The 24,392-nt window shown below is 46.2% G+C and overlaps 1 protein-coding gene across 2 annotated transcripts in view; it reads right to left on the bottom strand.

Annotated features, from left to right (window-relative positions):
- Positions 1-23,614, bottom strand: part of ARID4A (AT-rich interaction domain 4A) — a 71,221-nt gene extending 47,607 nt beyond the window's left edge. For both annotated transcript variants that reach the window (XM_049770319.1, XM_049770320.1), the window contains exons 1-7: positions 23,558-23,614; positions 21,263-21,373; positions 18,427-18,492; positions 16,847-16,937; positions 10,187-10,266; positions 10,005-10,099; positions 7,197-7,329 (exon numbers count right to left, since the gene is read on the bottom strand). In XM_049770319.1, the coding sequence (XP_049626276.1) occupies positions 7,197-7,329; positions 10,005-10,099; positions 10,187-10,266; positions 16,847-16,937; positions 18,427-18,492; positions 21,263-21,373; positions 23,558-23,563 (582 nt within the window). In that variant the 5' untranslated portion in view covers positions 23,564-23,614. The remainder of the gene's footprint in view (positions 1-7,196; positions 7,330-10,004; positions 10,100-10,186; positions 10,267-16,846; positions 16,938-18,426; positions 18,493-21,262; positions 21,374-23,557) is intronic.
- Positions 23,615-24,392: the final 778 nt, after the last annotated feature.

Below are 24,392 nucleotides of genomic sequence, written 5' to 3'. Positions count from 1 at the left end.
CCCTGCTGCTGTGCTATCTCTCTCGACTTAAAGACAAGTTTAAGTCATCTTCCTTTACTAGGGAAATGTACAATTTCTAGTAATTTCAGCAAAGCAGAAAAATTTTTACTTAATAAATAACCAAACGCTTTAAATTTGGGGGATTCAGCTGTATATAGTACAATGGATAGGGTATTTGCCTTGTACATGGCAGACCCAGGTTCGATCCCAGGCAACTCCTGTGGTCCCCCAACCCGAGAACAGGGCCAGGAGTAAACCCTGAGCAACACTGGGTATGGTGTCAAAAAAACCATACATACGAAGAATAACAGTCCTTTATAATTTTTGAAAGTAACAGATGTGTTAATAAACAACAAACCTATTATTCTTTATAGAACTAAATATTTTTGTGGGATTGACACCAGTCTGCGAATCAGTGAATGAAAAAGGTACTCTATAGTCCAAGGTCCCTCCCAGGTGATCACTGACTTAGACGTAGGAGGCCTGACAACTGGGTGGCAGGCTTGGTTCAGGGCCAGTGGTACTGGCAACCACGAGGGAAGGACAGCCCAGTCATACTCAGAAGCCACCAGGGCTATCTGTGACACCCAACGGTCCTGGGGGTGGAGCCTTTGCAGTGCCAGGGATCAAGTTTACTGACTCTACTTCTTTAACTGTCTATTTTTTTCAAGCAGGGACACCCCTTGCTAGGGGCGTCTGGGACCACTCTCCAAGGAGCTGGAAGCCACCAAGAGCTCGAATGGGAGAATCACAAGTGGCCTAAGAAAACAGAATTCAGGGTCTTGCCCTTGCCAAGTGAGTGCTGCCACTGGGGCTAGGAGCTGTCTCCCAGGCCCCAGTTTAAAATTCTTGGTTAATATATTAGTTGTCTTAATAACAAATGGAATACTTTTTTTTTAATTAGTGCTGGTAACTATTGGATTAATACTGATGTGTGTCTGTCCTCAAAGAGGTAGCAGTATAATAGAGGCGTGAACACAAACACACAAACACACACACACACACACACACACACACACACACACACACACACACACACACACAACAGGAAACAATGTATGGAAATGCTATAGCCATAAAATGCAAAAAACACCAAGGACTGGCCTGCTGGTGCCTCTTCAAGACACAATTATTACTCAGCACCTCTATGGAAAGGGACTTTAAATGAATAAACAGAAAATGCCCCTCAAGTGCAACCAAGGCTACTCCTGGCCTCGTGGATGTTCTAGCACGCACAGGGTCAGTGACTGGCCACTTGGGAAACAGGGACTGAACCACACACTTGGACAAAAGCTGGAATCTTAGTATGCATAGCCCAAGGCTTAGTTCCCTCGGTTCACCTCTGAACTATTCTGAAGGCCTCCAAACTGATTCCTGCCAGGCCCAGTCCGTCCCAGCCACCAATTCAACACAGCACTGTCGTTAACACTAGTAACGCACAACTCGACTAACTCTCCTGCAAAATTCTGTCCAAACCTTAAAATGGACTTTTTGCTTTGCAGTGGGTGGGGGAGGTAGGGAACAAAAAGGTGTTGGTCCACACTTGGCAGAGCTCAAGGAACGAATCAGATGAGTGGCAAAGAAAGATCATAATGACCTCACGTCCATTATCTCTTTGGTCCAAGATGAACCTTTTCTTTCTTTTTTCCTTTCTGGGCCATGCCCAGTGGTACTGGTTTATTCCTGGGTATCAAACCTGGCTCAGCTAAAACACCCTACCGCAGGCACTCCCGCTCTGGTCTAAACTCTCAGATGAAATTGTAAAGCCTCATTTGCCCCTAATCCAAATGGTCTTCCCGTTCTTATTTCCTGACTCTTCTATGGAAGTCTAATGCAGCCAAAATAATACCAAAATCAAACAGTTCCAGAAACAACCGCTTCACTTACATGCTTTTAATTATCTCATTCTATTTTCTAATAAAGTTCTTTTTTTTTTTTTTGGTTTTTGGATCACACCTGGCACCACTCAGGGGTTACTCCTGGCTCTACGCTCAGAAGTCGCTCCTGGCAGGCTTGGGGGACCATATGGGATTCTGGGATTCGAACCACTGTCCTTCTGCATGCAAGGCAAACACCCTGCTCCATGCTATCTCACCAGCCCCTAAAGTTCCATACTAACACTGTTTAATAAGTTTGCATTATTTAAGGCTTAGTTCAAAAGCATTTGTGTTATGAAGGTTTTCTGGGTTATCTCCAAATAAATGGACTCTCTCAGGGTAAGAAATCATAATTTTAAACACGCATAATTTTTTACTACATTATGTATTACTTAGATTATTCTCTGCAATAAATTATAAAATCATCAAATTAAGATAGATATCTTCTTATTCAATTGACAGTGTCAGGTGGCAAATGATAAATCTGTGAATAAAGGAATCTGTTAAAAGTAAATTTCTTAGCCAATTAGGCCCTAAATATTGTGAATTCAAAACCACTTACTTGTCTACCTGTAACTACCTATAGCTGAAAGATTCAAACAATTATCCAGGGGCCCAGAAGATATCCCATAGGGCTACGTGCATGTTTTGCTTTAGGGAAGACACAGCCAGACCTCTGGGACTGCAAGGTCACCCACTCAACCACTGGGAATGAACCCCCAGAGCAACTTCCTCAGAGTGACCCCATGCAATGTGACCAAAAAAACAGACAAACAACAATCTCAATTAGAAAAAGAACAATTAGGGGCTGGAACCCTGCATGTGGTCAACCGGATTCCATATGGTCCCTCGAGCCTGCCAAGAGTAATTTCTGAGTGCAGTCAGCAGTAACCCTTGACTGTGGCCTAGTGAGGCCCCCCAAAACAAAAACAAAACAAAACAAAACAAAAAGAACAATTGGCGGGGGGCAGAGAGATAGCACAGTGGTAGGGCATTTGCCTTGCAAGTGGCCAACCCAGGACTGACCCCAGTTGGTTGGATTCCTGGCATCCCAGATGGTCCCCAAGCCTGCCAGGATTGATTTCTGAGCACAGAGCCAGTAGGAACCCCTGAGGACTGCTAGATGTGACCAAAAAAAACACAAAAAAAAAAAAAAAAAACACAAAAATAACAATTAGGGGTTAAAGTGATAATGCAGCAGTCAATCCAGGTGTGATCCTTGGCATTGGCATCCCATTTGGCCTACAAGCACTGCCAGGAGCGAGTCCTAAGTGCAGAGCTAGCATCGGGTAGAAACCCCAGAGCATAATCAGGAGTGGCTCAAAAGAAAAAAGATAAAAAATTATCAGACTTTTACTAAGTAAATCTATTCTCTCGAAATTCGCTTGCACAAGAAACTTAAAAGTACAGCCTTAGTTCTTGTAGATTTTGTAATATATACTTTGGGGCATTGCTTTGTGACAAAACTACTATTTTGTGGGGAGATACCTAGCTCAAAGAACTGGAACGCATGCAGTGGTCCTCAAACTACGGCCCATGGATCACATATCATATTTATTCCCATTTTGTTTCTTCACTTCAAAATAAGATATATGCAGTGTGCATAGAAATTTGTTCATAGTTTTTGTTTTTACTATAGCCCGGCCCTCCAACGGTCTAGGGACAGTGAACTGGCCCCCTGTTTAAAAGTTTGAGGACCACTGCTTTAGAGGGAGGCCAGGCTTCAAACCCACTACTTCCTGGTCTCCTGAGTCACACCAAGAGTGCCCCTTGAGCAACATGATGCATGGTAAAAAATTTTTAATTTGCTATTAGAGACAGAAGAGGCACCAAAATGCAGAGGAGAAATGTCACACTTCTGGCAGAGTGGTACGGAAAGTGGTACGAAAAGGGTTTAGCATGTTCAAGGCCCCAAGTGCACGTCCTCCCTCCCAAGCAAGTCACCTGTCAGTTCCTTTTCAACTCTGCTATGTGGGGCTCGTGTTTAAAAAAAAAAGACAAAGAGTGGTTGGGGAAGACTGCAGAAAAGGTGGGAGGACCTGACCTATCTTTAGAGATACTCAGAAAAGGAGAAGGGAAAGATAAGGATTTACCAAAGATCTTCTGATAAAAGCCTTTTGCTCACCTTTTTTCGTTCCATCCCTAGGCACACAAAAATCACCCTTTTCCTACCTAAGCCCCCTGCCATTTCCAAAGTCTAAGTATATGGTTCCTTTGTGAGGACTCCCTATCTCATTTCGATGGTGTCTAGACCCAAACTGGTTTTTTGATGTTAGGGTCTTTGTTGTTTTGTTGAGTTTGTTGTTTTCTTGTTTTGGGAGCTACACCCAGGAATACTCAAGGGCGACTCCTGGCAGTGCTCGGGGACATCGTGTGAGATACCAAAAGTTGATCCTGGATGAGCTATTCAAGGCAAGCACCTTCCCTGCTGTATCATGTCTCCATTTCCAGTATAACAAAAGGCTTTTAGTAACACGTAGTATCTATTTGCAACTCTGCAGAGAGGTAGAGTCAGCTTCTGAGGGCAATGTGGAACAGTCTCTTCTTTCTCAGAAACTCAGAACGAAGGTGATTCGCTCGAAGTCCTCAATAAACACCCACTGATTTGGGCTTTTGTGTTGCTTCGCCCGAGCACTGTCACCTGCACCTCCCTCTCGAGATGCAGACTTTTGTGCTTTCAAACCTTCATCCTTGTGTGCCGTGGCTCTCTTTGCCTCTGGAAAAGCCGGAGCTCTCTCACTATTCTCGCTTTCCTAGCCTCTCCCTTCCACTTCCTTGGGACTTCCAAATAAAATGTTTTTACTTCAAAAAAATAAGGGCTTGCAGGGGGCAAGTACCTCATGTAGGAAGCAGTTAAAAATATAAATACAGGGGCCCGGAGAGATAGCACAGCGGCATTTGCCTTGCAAGCAGCCTATCCAGGACCAAAGGTGGTTGGTTCGAATCCCGGTGTCCCATAGGGTCCCCCGTGCCTGCCAGGAGCTATTTCTGAGCAGACAGCCAGGAGAAACCCCTGAGCACCGCCGGGTGTGGCCCAAAAACCAAAAAAAAAAGTGGTAAAAATATAAATACAGGAGAGAGAGAGAGCGCAAGAGGTAAGGCTCTTGCCAGGCATGCTGCCGCAACAGGAGCGATCCTGGCTGGGATACACGGCAGTCACCACATACGGTCAGTTGAGCACTGCCAGGGGACACCCCTGAGTGCAGGGCCAGCAGAGGCCCTAAGCACGGTCAGGCACAGTTCAATACCGCTTCTCCCCATTTCCCCCACCGATAAAAAAACCTGAATGAACAAAAGGCTTTACAATGAAAATGGGAAGTGAAAAGCTAATCATGGCCTCAAATACCCACCGAAGAATGCCAAATTGATCCCTGAGATCGTTCAGAAGTGTTTATTTCTATTTAGGAGAATGGGATCATTGTAATTACATCAATATTAACAGTACTTTCATTGTTACTTCTAGAAAATCAGTATGAATCTAGTAAAAAAAATAAAAAAGTCAGGAATCAAGGAAGTTACTATAGGTCAGGGATAAAACGGGTCTGAGGAAAGAGACCCATTTGGATACATTTGCTTGTTTGTTGACACACAGGAGTTACTACTGGCTATGCACTCAGAAATCGCCCCTGGCTTGGGGGGAGGGGGCATTGGGAACAAGGGAGTTCAAACTGCAGTCCATCCTAGGCTGCTAGCAAGGGCAAGGGAGACGCCTTACCTCTAGCGCCACCTCTCTGGTCCCTTTAATTTAGTTTGTTTCTTTTTCTCTTTCTGGGTTTTGTGCCACACACAGTGATGCTCAGAGGTTACTCCTGGCTCAGCGCACAGGCCACCATAGGGGATGCCGAGGAATCAATCAGGTCAGCCGGGCCCAAGGCAAATTTGTCCTATGTGCTGTACTACCTCTCCAGCCTCATGGGATTCATTTTGACGAAAAACAGATTCTCAAAATCGATCAGCTAATAAAGAACTAAATGGCGGGAGCAACAGGAAAGCTGCTAGGACATTTGCCTTGACACAACTAACCTGGGTTCAATCCTTAGCACCTCTTCTGCACGCTTGGGCCTGCAAGGGCCGAACTCAGTACAGAGCCAGGAGTAAGTCATAATAAGCACTGCCAGGTGTAGCAAAAAAAAAGAAAAGAAGCCAGAATATTATTTTTTACAAATTAAAAAAATTGAGTTCAAAACGAAACTAACAAAGGCAAGGTAGTGCAACGGGCAGGGTGCTGGCCTTGCACACAGCCAGCACAGGTTCAATCCCCAAGACCCCGGATATAAGGTACTCGGAGGCTCAGTGACTGATTTCTGAGCTCAGGGCCTAGAAAAGGCCTGGAGCAAAGAAGGGTTGGAACAAAACCAAAAACGTTCTGAACCAAGAGAGAAATGAGGGCCGGGTAGGTGGCGCTGGAGGTAAGGTGTTTGCCTTGCAAGCGCTAGCCAAGGAAGGACCGCGGTTCGATCCCCCGGCGTCCCATATGGTCCCCCCAAGCCAGGGGCGATTTCTGAGTGCATAGCCAGGAGTAACCCCTGAGCGTCAAACGGGTGTGGCCCAAAAACCAAAAAAAAAAAAAAAAAGAGAGAAATGAAGTATGTGAGCCCTGAGTAGGATTCAATACTGCAATGCAGTAAAAATAAAAATCGGTGTGACAGTTGCATAATGCACTTTTAAAACACTTTAGAAAAGAACTATGTTAAGGGTCAGCGACAGGACAGGGGATTAAGGCCCCTGTCCTGCAAGTAGCTTACCGTGGTTCAGTCCCCAGAAGCAAAACTAATCCTCACAGCACGCCAGGAATCACTTCTTTTTTTTTTTTTTTGGATTTTGGGCCACACCCGGTGACACTCAGGGGTTACTCCTGGCTATGCGCTCAGAAGTCGCTCCTGGCTTGGGGGGCCATATGGGACGCCGGGGGATTGAACCGAGGTCTGTCCAAGGCTAGCGCAGGCAAGGAGGCAATGCAGGCACCTTACCTCGAGCACCACCGCCTGGCCCCCAGGAATCACTTCTAAGCAAAGAATCTGAAATACTGGACATAGCTGCCCCCTCAAAAAAAAAAAATCTGTTACATAAATAATTTGTTTTGTTTTTTGTTTGTTTGTTTTTGGGCCACACCCGGCATTGCTCAGGGGTAACTCCTGGCTATCTGCTCAGAAATAGCTCCTGGCAGGCACGGGGGACCATATGGGACACCGAGATTCGAACCAACCACCTTAGGTCCTAGATCAGCTGCTTGCAAGGCAAACGCCGCTGTGCTATCTCTCCGGGCCCTATATAAATATCTTAAATGGCCAATTAACTCTGCAAAGACCCCTTACTCACCAAAGCAGGAAACCATTCGGTCTTCTCAGATACAGACAACACACTGACAACTTTTCCTAGTAACTCGTCATTGAGGCGTTTCTTATCTTCATCTTCTTCTTCACTGCTTTCTTCGTCCTTGTCATCTTCAGTACTGAAAGTTAAATTAACTTTGTCATGATCGTAACATCATTGATACTGATGAAGTAGTTTGCGCATTTCACGTGCACAGTTTCAGGTCGAGGAAAGCCAGAGCAGCATCTTCATTCTTACTGGAATCCAATACTTCCCTAGCTAACTTCTGAGTTCCATCATAGATCAAGAGGGACTCAGACACTCGAGCTCTCGTGCCAGCCACTGGCTGGGACATACAAATCGTATCATGTCACTGTCAAGTATATACTATTCTCAATAAATTTTTTTTGAGAAAACTGCCCACCTATTTACCATATAATAAAACTCTAATTTCATGACAGGTAATGAAAAGATCTCATTGAAATACCATGAGAGGAGTGGTAGCACAGCAGTAGGGCATTCGCCTTGCATCTGACCAGGGATAAACCCAGGTTCAATCCCTGGCGTCCCATATGGTCCCCCCAGCCTTCCAAGAGCGATTTCTGAGTGCAGAGTCAGAGTAATCCCTGAGTACCTCTGGGTGTAGCCCAAAAACACAAAACCAACAAAAACAAAACCATGAGAAGATCTGGGATGTAACTCAAGGAGCAGAGTACATGTCTTACATGTCCCAGACTCTGGTTTTAATTGCCAATTAATATTAATTGTCAATGGATGAACAAAAACACACCCTGAATAGTGGCTGCCACCTGATAGAAGAAACCCAATAAATCTGAGGGTTTGTTGAAATAACCTCTGTGGAAAACAGAGCCATTAGTCAAGCCCATAGTGAGGAAACCTCCATTTCAAATGTCAGTCTCAGGGGTGGAGCAATAGTTAGCAGGCTCTGCTTGCCTTGCACATGGTTGGCCAGGTTCGATCCTGGGCACCCGAGCCCATCAGCAGTGACCCAGAGAGAGCGTGCAGGAGTAGGCCCTGAGCACTGCCAAGGTGTGGCCCCAAAATAAACAAACAAAAAAAAAAAAAAAGAAAGAAAAGTCAACCTTTATAATAAAAAACTAAAGAAAGAATTGCCTCAGTTTAAGAAAAATAAATTTACAAAATGCAGTGTTTAATCTTGAATGTAATCTTGAATGCAATGGAAAATTTTAATATTAAATTTTCCAATCATACTTTAGTTACAGAACAGAATGACCTTATCTGAAGTGAAGCACTGAGTTTAATTTTCGGGGTTTATTTTGGTTTGTTTTCTTTTTTTTAAATCACACCTAGCTGTATTCAGGGCTTACTCTTGGTTCTTTGTTCAGGGAACACACCTGGAAAGACTTAGGGGCTTAAACCGAATACGGGGTCGGGGCTAGATACATGAAATGTATGTGCCTCACTCACTGTGATATCTCCCCAGCCCAGAGAAATAAAAGAAATAAAGAAATTAAAAAGCCACGATACTATTTAGAATTAAAATGTCATGACACTTGAACTTCCTTTAAAGTGATTTCATTTAAATCTTTGCTAATTATTTTTAACGAAGCATAAAAAGGAGAGGGGAACCCAATGTGGAACCCGATGTACCAAAATATGTTAACAACTTGTCCTAAGTGTCAAGTATATGGGAGCAAATTTTATTTATTTATTTATTTATTTATTTATTTATTTATTTATTTATTTATTTATTCTTTTGCGCTCAGAAATTGCTCCAACAGTCTTGGGGGACCAAAGAACCCAGGTCGGTCCCAGGTCGCCTGCGTGTAAGGCAAACACCCTACCCACTGTGCTATCGCTCCCGCCCCATCTTTTTATAATTTCTAAAACTAAGGTTCAGAACCGAGTCAGGGAAACTGTGGAGCACCAATGTCAATGCTCCGCATTTGGAAGGCCCGAGTTTGATTCCAGCACTGCGTGGCCAGACTCCTCTCCCTCTCACCAACTCACGGGTGCTCCTAAGCAGCACCTAGTAAGGCCCAAAACGAAAACAAAGAAAAAAAATACACATCCACACTTAAAATAGGAAAACATCACCAAGAAATTTGGCAGAGTAACAACATGAAAACAGGCCCTTTCAAAAAAATAGTGGCAGGGCCAGATAGAGAGCATGGAAGTAAGGTGACTGCCTTGCATGCAGAAGGACTGTGCTTCAAATCCCAGCATCCCACATGGTCCCCCGAACCTGCTAGGAGTGACCCGAATGCTGCCAGGTGTGACCCAAAAAACAAAAACAAACCAAAAATATATATAGTTGCAGAGCCAAAGCAACAGCTAAGCCGGCAGGTGTTTGCCTTGGACACGACTGAGCCAGGTTCAGTTCCCGGCACCCCACGGGGTCCCCTGAGCTTGCCGTGAGTCACCTGTGAGCACAGACCAGCCAGGAATAAGCCTGAGCACTGCTAGGTGTGGCCAAACTGTTTCAAGCCCCCTTCAAGACAAGGGGCTGTGAAGATTAGCTCCATGCACAATCTCTAGCATATGGATGAGAGCTGTTACAAATTTAACCATCATAGAAAAATCTTTTTTTGTTTGTTTAATTTTGGTTTTGGTTTTTGGGCCACTCCTGGTGATGCTCTGGGTTACTCCTGGTCTGAGCTCAGGGGTCCTTCCTGGCAGTGCTGGGGGGACCACGTGGGATACTAGGAATTGAGCCAGGATTGGCTGTGTGTGAGGCAAATGACTTAACCGCTGTGCTATTATTCCGGCCCTGAAAAATAATTTTCTATTGTTATAATAACTCTTAACGTCACCATATATGAAAAAACTCACATAGGAAGCGAAGACCTCCTTCCTCTGTTTGTCTTCTTGGCGATGACGGGAGTTCCAAAATGCTCTGGATTTGTCAATGGAAGCTGGTCCAGGGTCTGGTTCAAAAAGAGAAGATCAAGTCGTACTTGCCTCCAGATAAATGTCTGCGGCCCGACTCACAAGGCTAAGCTGTGTCGCCTTACCTCGCTCTCGGCAAAGTGTCTCTCTCCCTTTAAGCAAAGTGAGGTGCGTCTCAGAGTTCTCTCGTCGCCATCGTCAAACACTACAACAAGTGAAAGATACCCCAAAGTGAAGGCATGAAAACTAGGAATTTAGTTGCTCAGAAGGATCTAGTGATAGACACCTGAAGTCACAGTGAAATTATGAAGGTGTTCAGAACTGGGTTTAAGGCGCACAATGTTTTGATACCAATCCCTTCACCAGTATGGGACTTACTAAAATGAACCATTATTCTTTGTTTTGTTTCTGTTTTCCGTTTCTTGGGCCACACCTAGTGATGCTCAGTGGTTACTCCTGGCTCTGCACTCAGAAATCGCTCCTGGCTTGGGGGATCATATGGGATGCCAGGGAATCGAACCACGGTCCGTCCTAAGTGAGCACGCGTAAGGCAAGCACCCTACCACTTGCGCCACCGCTCTGGCCCCGCAATTTTTGAGTGCATAGCCAAGAGTAGCCCTAAGCACTTCTGGGTGGTGCCCCCCACCAAGATCTACGTGAGGATCAGGATCAATAAAAAGAAATTGAGGGGCTTTTAGGGCCAGAGCAATAGCAAAGCAATCAGGGAAATTTACCTTGCATGTGGCCCACCCCATTTCAAACTGAGGCGGATATCCCATATGGTCTCTGAGGCTGCCAGGAGCAATTTCTGAGCGCAGAGCCAGCAGTCAGCACTGAGAGTCACCAGGTGTGGCTCAGAAACCAAAAAAACAGAAAGAAATTGAGGGGTTTTGGGACCACACCTGGTGGTCCTGGCTCTGCACCCAGGAATTCTTAGCACACTTGGGGTGCTAGGGATCAAAACTGGGCCAGCAGCATGCAAGTTAAGTGCTCTACCTGCTGCGCTCTCTCTCTGGCCCTCAGGAATCAAGTATGTGACAATGTAGTTAAACAGGATCAAGCAGAGGTGTCAGCGAAGGACATCAGTAATTCTGATTTTGGATAAAATTACTTTTACATGATAGTTAAAAATTAAAAATATCGGGGCCAGAGAGATAGCATGGAGGTAAGGCGTTTGCCTTTCATGCAGAAGGTCATCACTTCGAATCCCAGCATCCCATATGGTTCCCGTGCCTGCCAGGAGCAATTTCTGAGCCTGGAGCCAGGAGTAACCCCTGAGCACTGTCAGGTGTGACCCAAAAACCACACACACACACACACAAAAAAATAATAAAATAAATTAAAAATATCTTCACCTCCTAAGCAAAATGAATACTTGTTACTCATAAAAATCATCTATGATAGCTACAGAGTGTCCCTCAGTAGCTAAAATAAAAAACTCGGCAAATCTGGGCATTTAAGACACCAATATCCAAATGTATGACATTAACTGAATAGCACCAGAACGTTACATTTTATAGAAGATCATTTAAACAATGAATGTGGGCAGACCACTTGACCAATGACTTAGAGCAGAGGTTCCCCCACTTATTTGGCCTATTACCCTCTTTTTCAGAAAAAACAATCCCTCTTCAACCCCCGAAATTCATGAAGTCAACAAACAGAAAAGGCTCCCCATTGCACGCCAGGCACTGGCACCCTTGGGGAAACACTGGGCAAGGTGCTGGCACTTTGCTCGAGGAGCAACAGCTAGGGCTGTTCACCAGAGCCTTTCCTCCCACTCCAGCACTGTGGGCTGGTTTTCTCCAATAAATAAGGTAACAAGGTAGGTTAAAATGTACATAGGAATTAATGAATTTCTTTGTGGCTACTCTCTTTGTTCCTTAATGGTTTCCTAGTCGTTAGACTGAACTAGCAGGGTCTGAGATACTTTTGTGATCGGTTTTAGTTATAAAAACAACGTAAAAACTAAGTAAGAGGTTGAACTCAACGGTAAAGTGCATCTTCACATTTACAAGGTCCCAGGTTTAATTCCACGCTCCTTAAAGAAGAGTCAAGTTACAGCCTTCTCCATATGGGCTGGAGCAGTCACAGTACTATAGTACTAAGCAGCAGGAATGCTGCTTCCCTTGCTTGCTGCCAACCTGGGTACAATCAACCCCCCAGCCTCAGAGCTGTTCCTTTGGTTGTCTTATTGCTGGTTTTTGCCAGCTACAAGGAGAATTTCGAATGAAGAATTCCACTCCTGGGCTGGAGCTGCACTGGATATGGCCCCCTCCATCCACCCAACCACCACCAGGAGTGACCCCTGAGCATCACCAGAAATAGCACCAAAGCCAAACAAACAAACAAAATTCTTTCTAACTCCAATTCTGAAGAAATTCTGATGAACTGAGAGAAGTCCCGCAGGGGACTGGAGAACTAGTACAGCAGGTCACACATTTGCCTTGCTTGCAGCTGACTGGGTTTAATTCCCAGCATCCCACAGGGTCCCCCAGTACCACCACAAGGAATTCCCTAGGGCAGAGACAAGAGTGACCCATAGCTGTGGAGGGTGTGGCTCAAACACAAAAACAAAAAACAAAAATAATCGCCAAATGAACAAGCTGTGCTATAAACCCCCATTTGCGAGAGGAAGAGGATGTCCTCCCAAGGCAAAATAAAATAATAATAAGTTAAATTACCCGTTAGCTGGAGTCATTTATTGTTCAACAGGAGAGAGCAATGTGTTATTAGATTTGAACTGAGCTATTCGAGGTTAACTATCTCTTTCCAAATAGTCGGTGCTATTTTACCTGGAACACATAAGCAGTTACAGTCGCTGAATCATTAAACTTTTATTACTGATGTTTACAAGAGTAAATGTGAATTTTAGGACCGGAGAGACAGTCCAGTAGGTAAAGACCTGGGCTTGATCCACAGCATCCTCTATGGTCTCTTGAACGCTGCTAAGAGTAATTCCCTAGTGAAAACTCAGGGATAAAGCTCTGAGCACTGCTGGCCAAAAACGAAGACGAGCACCTAAAATTTGGTAGGTGACTCTTTCATTTCACAAATGCGACAAGTGTACGTACTTGGAATTTTACTCCTGGAAAGTCAGTTTCTTCAAGTGTGTTCTGTTTTTCTAAGTGAACTACATTAAATCTATTTCAATGTGCTTATAAAAAAAATCAATTCCGGGGTTGACACTACAAGAGCTACGTAATTGGAGAAATTTGAAGGTCCCCGAATCCTCATTTTTTTCACACAAACATCTAGGGATTCCCACACACACAAATGCTTGATACATGAATTATATGCAATTAAGACTCTAGCTCTGTTGAGGACAATTATGATTTTTTTTCTGTAATTACTTATCTTAGAAAAATCACCACAGAGGATGCACAGCAGCAAAGGACTAGATTTTAGCAATGTGAAAATGCCATTTATGTCAAGGACAGTGATTACTGTTCTAAATTGAAAGACTATTCTGAGGTACGGGAAGCCTGGATGTGATAACCTGGAAAGCACCATTTCTGCAAAAGCACAGACATTATGCAGAAAACTTTAAAAGTAAAGTGAATGTAATGTTGATATCAAAAGCCAACTAGATGCAACTTTAGGATTTAAAATATGTATTATTTAATATCCTCTCATTCTGTACATATCAACTCTTATAATTTTTGCCAACTGATTGCTTAAAGCAGCAGAATTGGGTACTGGAGAGATAACCCAGTGGGTAAGGTACTTGCCTGATCTGCAGCCAACCCAGGATTGATCCCCATACCACATGCTGACTCGCCCAGGAGTGATTCCTGAGCAGAGGTAGCAGCAAATACTTAGCACAGCTGGTGTGGCCCCAAAACAAATAATAAAAAAGAACAACCCAAAGTTGTATTTAACCTGTCAGATTTAACGTTAAACTTAGTTCTTAAATATCTAACAACTGGCAAAAGCCACCACTCAGCTTCCTAAAAAAGAAGAGTTCTGAATATGAGCACCACTTTGGATCCAGACACCAACTTCCAGAGGAGCTCCAAGTAAAATAAAAGATGTTAAGGGACAAAAGTATTTACCTGCAGCAAAAGCTTAATATCAATGTAAAATCTGGAACTTAAGAGTAAGTCGTCTTCACAACTTTGAGCATCAACTGCACATACATGACTTTTACCCCAAGCATTCAAAGTAAACAAATCTAAAGAGACATTTCTTTCCCTTCTACAAGAAAGCCACAAATGCTGCGATGACCTGGCTAATCACCAAGCAGTGACAGAAGTCCCGCATCCAACAAGGACCGGATAAAATCCAGCGAACTGTGCAGCTTAAAAGCCTGTCCAGAGGGGGCCTCCTTGCTCTTGGAGACCGCCTTCTCCCCGGACAACTGGGTCCCTTTTGATGCCCCTGTTCCCTTGTTTGCCTCCTCTTTCCACTCCCGTGCTCTCTTTCAAACAAGTACTTCTCTACCCTGATATTCTTCTAAATACATGTCAATAGGGCCCGGAGAGATAGCACAGCGGTGTTTGTCTTGCAAGCAGCCGATCCAGGACTAAAGGTGGTTGGTTCGAATCCCGGTGTCCCATAGGGTCCCCCGTGCCTGCCAGGAGCTATTTCTGAGCAGACAGCCAGGAGTAACCCCTGAGCACCGCCAGGTGTGGCCAAAAACAAAAACAAAAAAATAACACATGTCAATAAAAACCATCATGCTTCAAAAAAAAATTAATTATTTTTTGTACATACACAGAAAACTTGGAAACATCCATCAGTGCAATTGTCTCAACAATGTTTAAGAACTGCTTTTCCGTCTCTAGTTTACATGTGTTGTTGACACTTACTGCTCCACACTAGTGTAACATTTTTAAATCTAACTACAAAGTTATTCAGGAGATGTTTGTTTGCTTGTTTGCTTTTGGGCCACATCCTGTGATGCTCAGTAGCCATTTCTGGCAATGCTTGGGGGACCTTATGAGGTGCTTGGGAGCAAATTGCAGTCAGCTGAGTTCAAGACAAGGCCTCTAAGATGCACTTTCACCCAGGCCCATGGAGGGGATAGTAAGAATGCATAAAGAATATTAAGAATTCATATTAGTAATATAGTGTCTTTCCTGAAAATCATTACTAGGAGAGCCCTAACTTTCAAAAATTGTACTAAACTAGTTTACTAACTATGCTCACCTAGGCTTGAACCAATTCTGCCACAATGTTGTTAGTTTGGAATCCTGTGGTAACACCATATAAGATATCATTCTTTTTTGTTTGTTTGATTTTGGGTCACACCTGGCAGCACACTCAGGGGTTACTCCTGGATCTACACTCGCTCCTGGCAGGCTCTGGGAACCACAGGGGATGCCGAAATTCGAACCACTGTCCTTCTGCATGCAAGGCAAACACCCTACCTCCATGCTCTCTCTCTAGCCCTGAGATATTATTCTTTTTTAAAGATTTTGTTTTTGTTTTTGGGCCACACCTGGTGACACTCAGGGGTTACTCCTGGCTCTGGGCTCAGAAATTGCTCCTGGCTTGGAGGACCATATGGGACGCCAGAGGATCGAACCACCCTCTAGTTGCGCTATCTCTCCTGCCCACATGTTATTCTTATGAAATATAAATAGCAATGCAATGAAAGATTAGAGCTCTGTGATCTTTCGAGATCTTGCCATTGAACCCTCATAGGCCTCTTGCTGACTTTCCTAATGGAAGACTATAAACATTCACTTGCTTGAAGAGAAGCATGAAGGTAACTCTTGAAAGACATATGTCTTGGACTAAACAGCCCCACTCTCATCACTTTTTTACTATCAAAATTTAAGCAAACATGACTGGGGAAATGGCTTGGTAGTGGCAGGCTTCCCACACGAGACTGGATTTATTTTAATCATATTAAATAAACTGACAGAAAAGGAAATGTGGTAGTTGGGGAGATAATATAAAGTGGGTTGGTCCTACATGCCTGCCCAGGTCCCAAGTCACTCAGGTATGGTCCTCAGAGACCCCTAAGCCCTGGTGATTCCTGGCACAAGGAACAAGCAGTAACATCTCTTTTACTTTCTTCTTTTATTGGCTTTTTGACCACGCCCAGCAACTTCCAGGGGTTCAGGAGTTATTGCTGGGGTGCAAAGAGACCATATGTGGTGCTGGTGATTTCTTTTTAAAAATTGTTTCTACTGGAGCTGGAGAGAGAGCACAGCAGAGGGTATTTGCCTTGCACACAGCAGATCCATGAAGATGGTGGTTCGAATCCCAGCATCCCATATGGTCCCCTGAGCCTGCCAGGAGCAATTTCTGAGCTCAGAGCCGCGAGTAACCTCTGAGTGTTGCCGGGTGTGATCCAAAAACCAAAAAAAAAAAAAAAAAAAAAAATTGTCTTACTTTTTAGCCACACCCAGAAACGCTCAAGAATTCCTGGCTCTGCACTCAGGAATTACTCCTGGCAGTGGTTGGGGGACCAGATGGGATGCCGGGGATCAAACTCAGGACAGCTTTGCTCAAGGTGAAAAGTTCTGCCCACTGCAGTGCTCCAGATGAGTGCTAATAATGTGAATCGAGGCTGCAGCTAACACAGCCACAAACAGGCAAGCCGAGCGCTTTGCCTCCTGGACTACCCCACCATCGTGTATCGCATCATTTAACCACTTGACCCAGCTGGCCAAGAGTCTCAGGGAGTGCCCTGGAGCCCTGAACACTGCTTGGGCCTCCCAACACAAAAGAGCATTATTTTTCTGCTAATACAATGACCGAGTATGCCTACACACCAGAGGCTAACACACAGCCCCCAAATCCGATCCGCTGTATTAATTCACGTGACTTACCCACAGTATACCAGCTGGCATCTGTCAACTTGCTGATGACGGCTTCCTGAAAAGACCCGTCTGATGTCCTTGTTTCCACAACAGCTCCAACCTAAAATTTAAAATTGGGATTTCATTACCTAATTTAAACGGGCCAAATCAGCCCCAGCAATGAGACAGCCTGAGGAAGAACACTTAAAATTCGACACCATGTTGGTTTCTATCCGTATCGTTTATGGTGCTCAAATATATGTCATGCAATCTGAACCCCCAAATGACTTCGTAGAAGAATTTAGGACCAGAGAGCATCCCGCGGGTCTTGCAGTCAGCTTGTTCAGTTCAGTCTCTGGCTCTGCAACAGGGTCCCGACTGTCCCAGGAACGATCCCTGGAGCACACAGCCAGGAGTAGACCCTAGCAGAGACAGAAGATGCGGCCAAAAACGGGGGAAAAAAGGACAATGGCGTACCACCCCCATTTAATACAATGAAGATTATGAATTAGAAAGAAAAAATAACTGATAAAGAGTCCAAGCTTTCTGTCTGTTCCTTAGTTTGGGGAGGGGTACAGCCCACAGTGTTCAGGGTTTACGCCTGGCTCTGCATTCAGCACTCACTCATGGTGGGGCTCAGGGAACCATGCGAGGTGCCAGGGATCAGACGCAGGTTGGCTGGCGGTGTGCAAGTGTGATCCAACCTGCCGTAGTACCACTCCAATCCCAAGGGTCCAGTCTTCCAAGTCTTACTTTCAGAGAGGTTTTGTTTTTTAAACTATATCAAAATGGCTTCAATTATGAAATAGTTGAGCAAAATTAGCTTCCATTTTCTTTTATAGAAAACCTGAATGAAAGAAGACTTTTAGATAAGATTTCAACTGGAAAGTGGTAGTGTGGAACAGGTAGAGCGAACATCTACATCGTCCGGGCCTTTGTATATTAGATATTAACCAAAGAGGTAGTAAGCTGACATAACAAAAGATTCATTACAGAAACGAACATAAACAAAAGGAAAGTATAACAGATTATTCATGAAACTGAATAATGAACTCAACATGGTTTACTTGGTAAATGAGAACAACAGAAGATCAAACTTAAGAGAACTCTTCTATAACTTATCAGGCTATCACCATCTCTGGAAATAATGATTAAAAAAGTGAGGTACTGGGGCCGGCGTGGTGGCGCTAGAGGTAAGGTGTCTGCCTTGCCAGCGCTAGTCTAGGACGGACCACGGTTCGATCCCCGGGCGTCCCATAGGGTCCCCCCAAATCAGGAGCGATTTCTGAGCGCAGAGCCAGGAGTAACCCCTGAGCATCAAACGGGTGTGGCGCAAAAAACCAAAAAAAAAAGTGAGGTACTCAAAAAATTTAAATGATACAGCATATATAATGAATTCAGCAACATGCTTAAGTTAGGAATATCATTACTCATGCTATCTGCAATTTTATATTGTTTATATGTGTTAATATATATTAATATTGATTAATATTCTTATACCATTTTAATTATTCTATTATTTAATTTTAAGGATATTAATTTACTATTTAATTATACTAATTACTAATACTAATCGTCCTTTTATACTGTAAGTTATAAAGCATACATACTCTCAAGGGACCCTTTATTTGGTCATCTTGCACCAACTGTGTAGTATTATCGTGTTTCAGGAGTACCTAAAAAATAATTTTGTACATTGATTATATTACTTTAACACAACACACATATGCTAACATTGAAACAATAATGCCAATGCTTGCTTAAAGCTGTATTATAACGTATAACATATTGTCTTTTATTTGTTTATCCTCTCATTAACACTATACTCCCTGGGCCGGAGCGATAGCACAGTGGGTAGGGCGTTTGCCTTGCACGTGGCTGACCCGGAATTGACCCAGGTTCAATTCCTGGCATCCCACATGGTCTCCTGAGGCTGCTAGGATTTCTGAGTGTAGAGCCAGGAGTAATCCCTGAGCGCTGCCAGGTGTGGCCTCCAAAAAATAAGGGGGTGTGTGTGGCGGAGATAGCACAGCGGTGTTTGCCTTGCAAGCAGCCGACCCAGGACCTAAGGTGGCTGGTTTGAATCCCGGTGTCCCATATGGTCCCCCGTGCTTGCCAGGAGCTTTTTCTGAGCAGATAGCCAGGAGTAACCCCTGAGCACCACTGGGTGTGGCCCCTCCAAAAAAACCAACAACAACAACAACAACAACAAAACAATAACATTGCACTCCTTGAGGACGAGGTTCCTCCATAATCACTTATTCCCTGCAGATCACAAGAATGCAGAGTCCAAGCACTTCAAACATACTTGCTTCGTTAACTATAGAAACTTTATCATCTGTAATAACTATAAAAGCTTATGTCTGTCTTCATCGCAATTTATCAAGTCATATACAGTTCTGTCACCAAAAGTTTAAATAAAGAATTCAACCTGGGCCGAAGTAACAGTACAGCGTTGTTTGTGGGTGTCTGCCTTGCACACTGCTGACCTGGGTTCGAACGATGGTCCCGAGCCTGCCAGGATTGACCTCTCAGTGCAGACCCAGATGTAAACCCTGAGTGCCACCAGGTCTGTGGCCCCAAAACAAAGCAAAACAAAACATCCAATTTTAATGTCTGTATGCAAGGTGTATGCAGGTCAGAGGAGACAGGATTAAGCCAGAGAGCGTCTGCCTAGGCATGTGCAACACTTGAGTTCGACCCACAGCACAGCGGGGTGCAGGTCTGGGGCCCCCTGATTACTGAACTGGGACAAGATTCTGGGAGTGGCCCCTGTGAAAAACTAAAACCAGAACTCTCTGATCCTTTATAATATTAATCATGATCTATAGTTTAGTTACTAGCAAGTGATCCTCCCACACGTACAGGGTAACTATCCAAATGAAGCAAGTAACCGAATAAGGACATTTAAATTCTCAGAAAAAGGAATATCTAAATTCTAAATAAGGTATGTACGATTTAAACCTCCTAAACAATCAGTATATCTTAAATTAAATAAATACGCAGATAATCACCACGCTAACAAAATTCTTAAATTCTCAAACAATTCCAAGTATTTCGTAGTCAAATCCAATGCAGCTTCCATGACTTAAAAAAAAAAAAAAAGCCCTATGAAACCAATGTCAAATGAGATCCTGACAACAGTATCAACTGAAAACCAAATAGAAAAAAAGCAGCTTTCAGATCAGACAGAAGTTGAAATCAAAGTTTTGTAACAAGGACACCCAAGTCCACTGACCACACAAATCACACCCGGATGTGATTTCACGGTTCTCAGACTTCAAGGTGCGTCAGTGACACTTTGTGACCCTTCACACAATCCTGAGAACCACCACTACCACTACGGCAGCTTTCTGAATCAGCACTTGAAGACTGGGGCCTGAGAATCTGCGTTACAAACAAGGTCCAGGTAAGGCTGGTGTTTGGGCGTTCAACGGTCTAGTTCTTGGATTTTCCTGACCTTCTTTCACAGTGTCCCCTCTGTATCCATCCCTACTCTAGATGTTGGGAAACAAGTCAGTGAGACACTTACTTCCTCATTTCCTGGTGCTTAATTCAATTCTTCTAGAAAAAGATCTGATATGAGGCTGACTAGAAAGAAAACTGCCAAGCTGCAGGTACAAGATAATCCAATAAAAACAACACGTAGAGAGAACCTGAAATCTATTACGCCACATCAGGTCTCTTTGTCGTAGTGATGTTCAACAGAACTTTCATAAGTTTTACCATGCTGTTCTAGAATCATAAGATGTTCATAGTAAGCACGAACCGCTTTTGTCACTTAGGTAACTCTGATTATTTGTTAATTTTATACAGAAAATTAACTAGAAAGAAACAAAACATTAACAGAGATTTTTGAGAGATAGGCTAGGTGCCATGAGTGCATTTTCTATTTTCTCTGTTTCCAAAATGGTACAGAAATAATGTGTCCATTTTCTTCTGCCATAGAAGCATCTTTACAATCAGACTCAATTCATTTTTGATATTGCCTCAGAACGTGATCCCTACCGTGGCTCTCCCTCGACTGCTTGTTAGTCTAAGATGCTCCCATAACCAAGAAAGACGAGGATGGAAGGAAGGAAGAGCACAGAGCGCAGTATTTCCAAAAGGCATTTTGAAATCATTGATCCGTTTTGAGTCATTTCTCCAAAATAATAATTTTCTCTGATAATAATTGCGCTGAGGAGGGCAATGCCAGAGACCCGAATGCAGCGTCTTAGACATGCATCTATGTGCTCCACCATTAAGGAAAAATCCTCCGTCCTGTTTACCAACTTTTATATTTTTAGTATAGCTTAATGTAGGACGGACCTTTGCCTAGTAACGAGTCAAAACAATCATCAACCAGTGAAAGGGCGACTTCAATGCCACCCTCTCCAATATCTTTCAACGCAGAGTTAAAAAAGTTAGTACGCCGGTGTCGGAAAGCAATCCAAAAGCAGTTACCTTTACTTTCACCAGCCTTTTCACAGTCTTGATTTTCGCCTCACAGAAGGCCCCCCGGTACTTGGCACTGACGTCGGTTCCCACTGTCAGGTAGGCAGGCTCATCCGCCGCCTGATGAAAGGGAACAAAATGCGAGATGTCATTGCTAAGTCTCCTCACTCCGATCTTGTCCCACTGCATGTTTCTGTACTTAGAACCATAAAAAACATAAAGTACTCGGGTTATTTGCAGGTTAAAGTCAGAACTTTAAAAATATGTGGAAAAGGGGCTGGAGCTATAGTACAGCTCTGACAGGACATTTTCCTGGCACGCGGCTGACCTGGTTCCATCCCTAGAATCCCATTTGGCCCCCAGAGCCTGCCAGGAATGATCCCTGAGTGCAGCAGAGGCCAGAGTCAGGCCTGAGCACCGCCGGGTGTGACCCAAAAGCAAACCCACAAAAATACCCCTAGAGCAAGTAATTTATCTTCTATGGAGTTGGTTATAATCCTGTATTTTTATACTAATATACTGACCATATGAAACCTTTTAAGCGAGACTCAAAATATACACAAGGACATATACTTGTTCTACATGAAATGTGTCAACAGGCCTGCATTCTAAAGAAATAAAAAGTCAGGGGGAAAGTATTAATTATCTTACATTGAAGGCATGTGTTTTAAATGTGTTAAACCTGTTAAATGCTCCTTAGCAGCTTAATAAAACGAACGTCTTGTTTTGGATCGGGGGTCAATTACGGAGTTAAGCACACCATTCCTTCTGGTGAAGGGAGTGCTAGAGAAGTCACTGATGGAAGCTCCATTCTGAAGGCTTCCGTCTGGACTCAGCCGTCACACGCGGAGACACGAAGTGACTGAAAGCTGCCTCTTGTTTACCAAGCTTGGCAAAAGAATCGAACCATCCTCTGGCTCTTCTCCAGGTAATGACCACGATCAGAATCAGAAGGGGAGTGAAGGAGGGGAGACGCTGCCCTCGAATCTCGACAGAAAGAGGAGGATTGGTCTCTCTCTGTGTTATTTTGACCCAAACTTTCCCAATGTGAGGCGGCCTCACGGGACGAACTCAGCATTATTTCTAATCGCAGAGAGAGAGGGCCCTTCGGAGGTGCGCTTTCACTTCCCGATCGTTTTCCTCGAGTGACCTTAGCGATGCCTTCCCCTCTACTGAGACAAGGAGGCCGGGTTTGGAAAGTTTGGGGAAATCCTCTGCTAAGGAGCTTAAGGCTTTGCAAAAGAGAAAGGCCCGAGCTGGTGGCTACGGGGAGGAGCGCGGTGGGACCCGGTCTGTGGCACGAGCCGGACGCGGGGTGCGAGCCCGAACGCCTCCCACAGCCCCGAGGGCTGCGGCCAAGGTCAGGGTGTGGACGCGGCGTCCCAGGCGGGCCGGGCGGCCGGGGCTGCAGCCGTTCCCACAGGTCGGAAGGGGGCTGAAACAGTTTCCATTCGGAGTCACTGTGACCATTCACGTTGTGAAACGTGTGTCAGAGTCGCTGTCAAGGCAGGGCTGACGTCCTCCCAGCGCCCCTCGCTCGGCAACAAAATATCTCGGCGCGGCCTCCGGAAACCTTGTAGCCTTGCAGCGCCCTCACTTTGCCCTGCAGCAAGAAGGGGCGCCTCCTTCCTACCGTGGACAGTTAAGGTTGCCTTGCAGGGGTCCTCCAACTTTTTCAACAGGGGGCCAGCTCCCTGTCCCTCAGACCATCGGAGGGTCTGACTCTAGTAAACAACAAAACTTGGGAACGAATTCTTACGCACACGGCACGGATCTTATTTTGCAGTGAAGAAACAAAACAGATGCAGATGCAATATGTGGCCCGCGGGCCATCGTTTGAGGACCTCTGCAAGATCCAAATAAAAGCTCGCGCGGGCCCTGGGGAAGGAAAAGCAAAGCGAAGCCCGGCGGAACGGCACCCCAACCAAGCCCCAAGAGCAGCGGGACAAAAGCTGCAACTTGTGCTTAGCCGGCTGCCGCCAGGAAGTGCTCGGAAGCCCGGGCCGGACAACAATGGGGAGCAGAGAGGCAGCGGCAGAGGGAGACGAAGAGGGAGAGGGAGAAGGAGAGGGAGCTCGGCGCCCCAGGAAGGCGGCTCGGCTCGAGGGCGCAGAGACGGAGACGCGGAGACCGCGCGCGTCAGCCTCCCCGCTCAACGCGCGGCCTCCTTTTCGGGCGCGGGAAGGGGCCGGAGCTCCCAGAGAATGACACTCCGCGGCGGCGGCAGGGCAGCGTCCCGGCACGGCTCGAGGCCGCCCCCTGCCCCGGGCCCAGAGCGAGCGCGCGATCGGCTCGCGTACCCACCTTCATCTTCGCGGGCGATCTGCGGGGCTCCAGCTCCGGCTCCGGCTCCGGCTCCTCCGCCTCCGCCTCGCCTTCGCCTTGGCCGCCGGGACGCTGCGACGGCGCCGGACCCACAGGGAGACACGAGGGGACAAGACGACGGTCAGCCGGGCCGGCAAGTCAACAAGCGCGGCGCGGCGGCGAGCCAGGGCGTCCGGCCGGGGGGCGCGGGGGAGCCGGTGGGCGGCAGCGCCCGATCGCAGCGGCCGGGACTCCGCCGAGGCCGGGAAGGCCGCCCCGCCGCGCCCCGCTCCCGTCCCGCTCCCGCGCCCGTCCGGCTCTCCACGGCGCGCCCGGGGGCCCAGCGCACAGCCCGGCGCCGCTTCCTGGCGTCTCCGCGGGCTCCCCGGCTCCGCCCTCCGCACCCCGCCCCGGCCCGCGCCCCGCCTCCGCCCGCCCGGTCGAGCCAGGCCGCCGGGCACCACCGGGCAGCGCCCCCCCGGCTCGGCACGGTCGGGGCGCCATTGCGGTCCGCTGCCCGCCCGAGCCGAGGGCGCCGGGGCTCGCGATCGGGGTCGGGCCGGGCCGGGCGGGGGAGCGGGGCGCGGGCGCGGAGAGGGGCGGAGGCGGAGGGCCGGGACGGAGGCCGGGCCCAACTTTCTTCCCGGCCCTCTGCCCGGGGACCCCGCCACTCGCGCCCCCCGCGCGCCCCGCCCGCGGCCCCGCTCCTCCGCCCGCAACTCGCCCGGCCGCGGCCCCCGGCCCCCCGCGGCCCAGCCCGGCGCGCACTTTCGGGGCGATCGCGCCCGGCACCCCGGAGGCGGCGGCGCCCCTCGATCCCGCCCGCCCGATCGCG

Source organism: Suncus etruscus, chromosome 3, assembly GCF_024139225.1.
Source record: "Suncus etruscus isolate mSunEtr1 chromosome 3, mSunEtr1.pri.cur, whole genome shotgun sequence".
NCBI classification, from domain to species: domain Eukaryota; kingdom Metazoa; phylum Chordata; class Mammalia; order Eulipotyphla; family Soricidae; genus Suncus; species Suncus etruscus.
The sequence above is the reverse complement of the archived record's forward strand: the minus strand, read 5'-3'. Positions and strand labels throughout refer to the sequence as shown.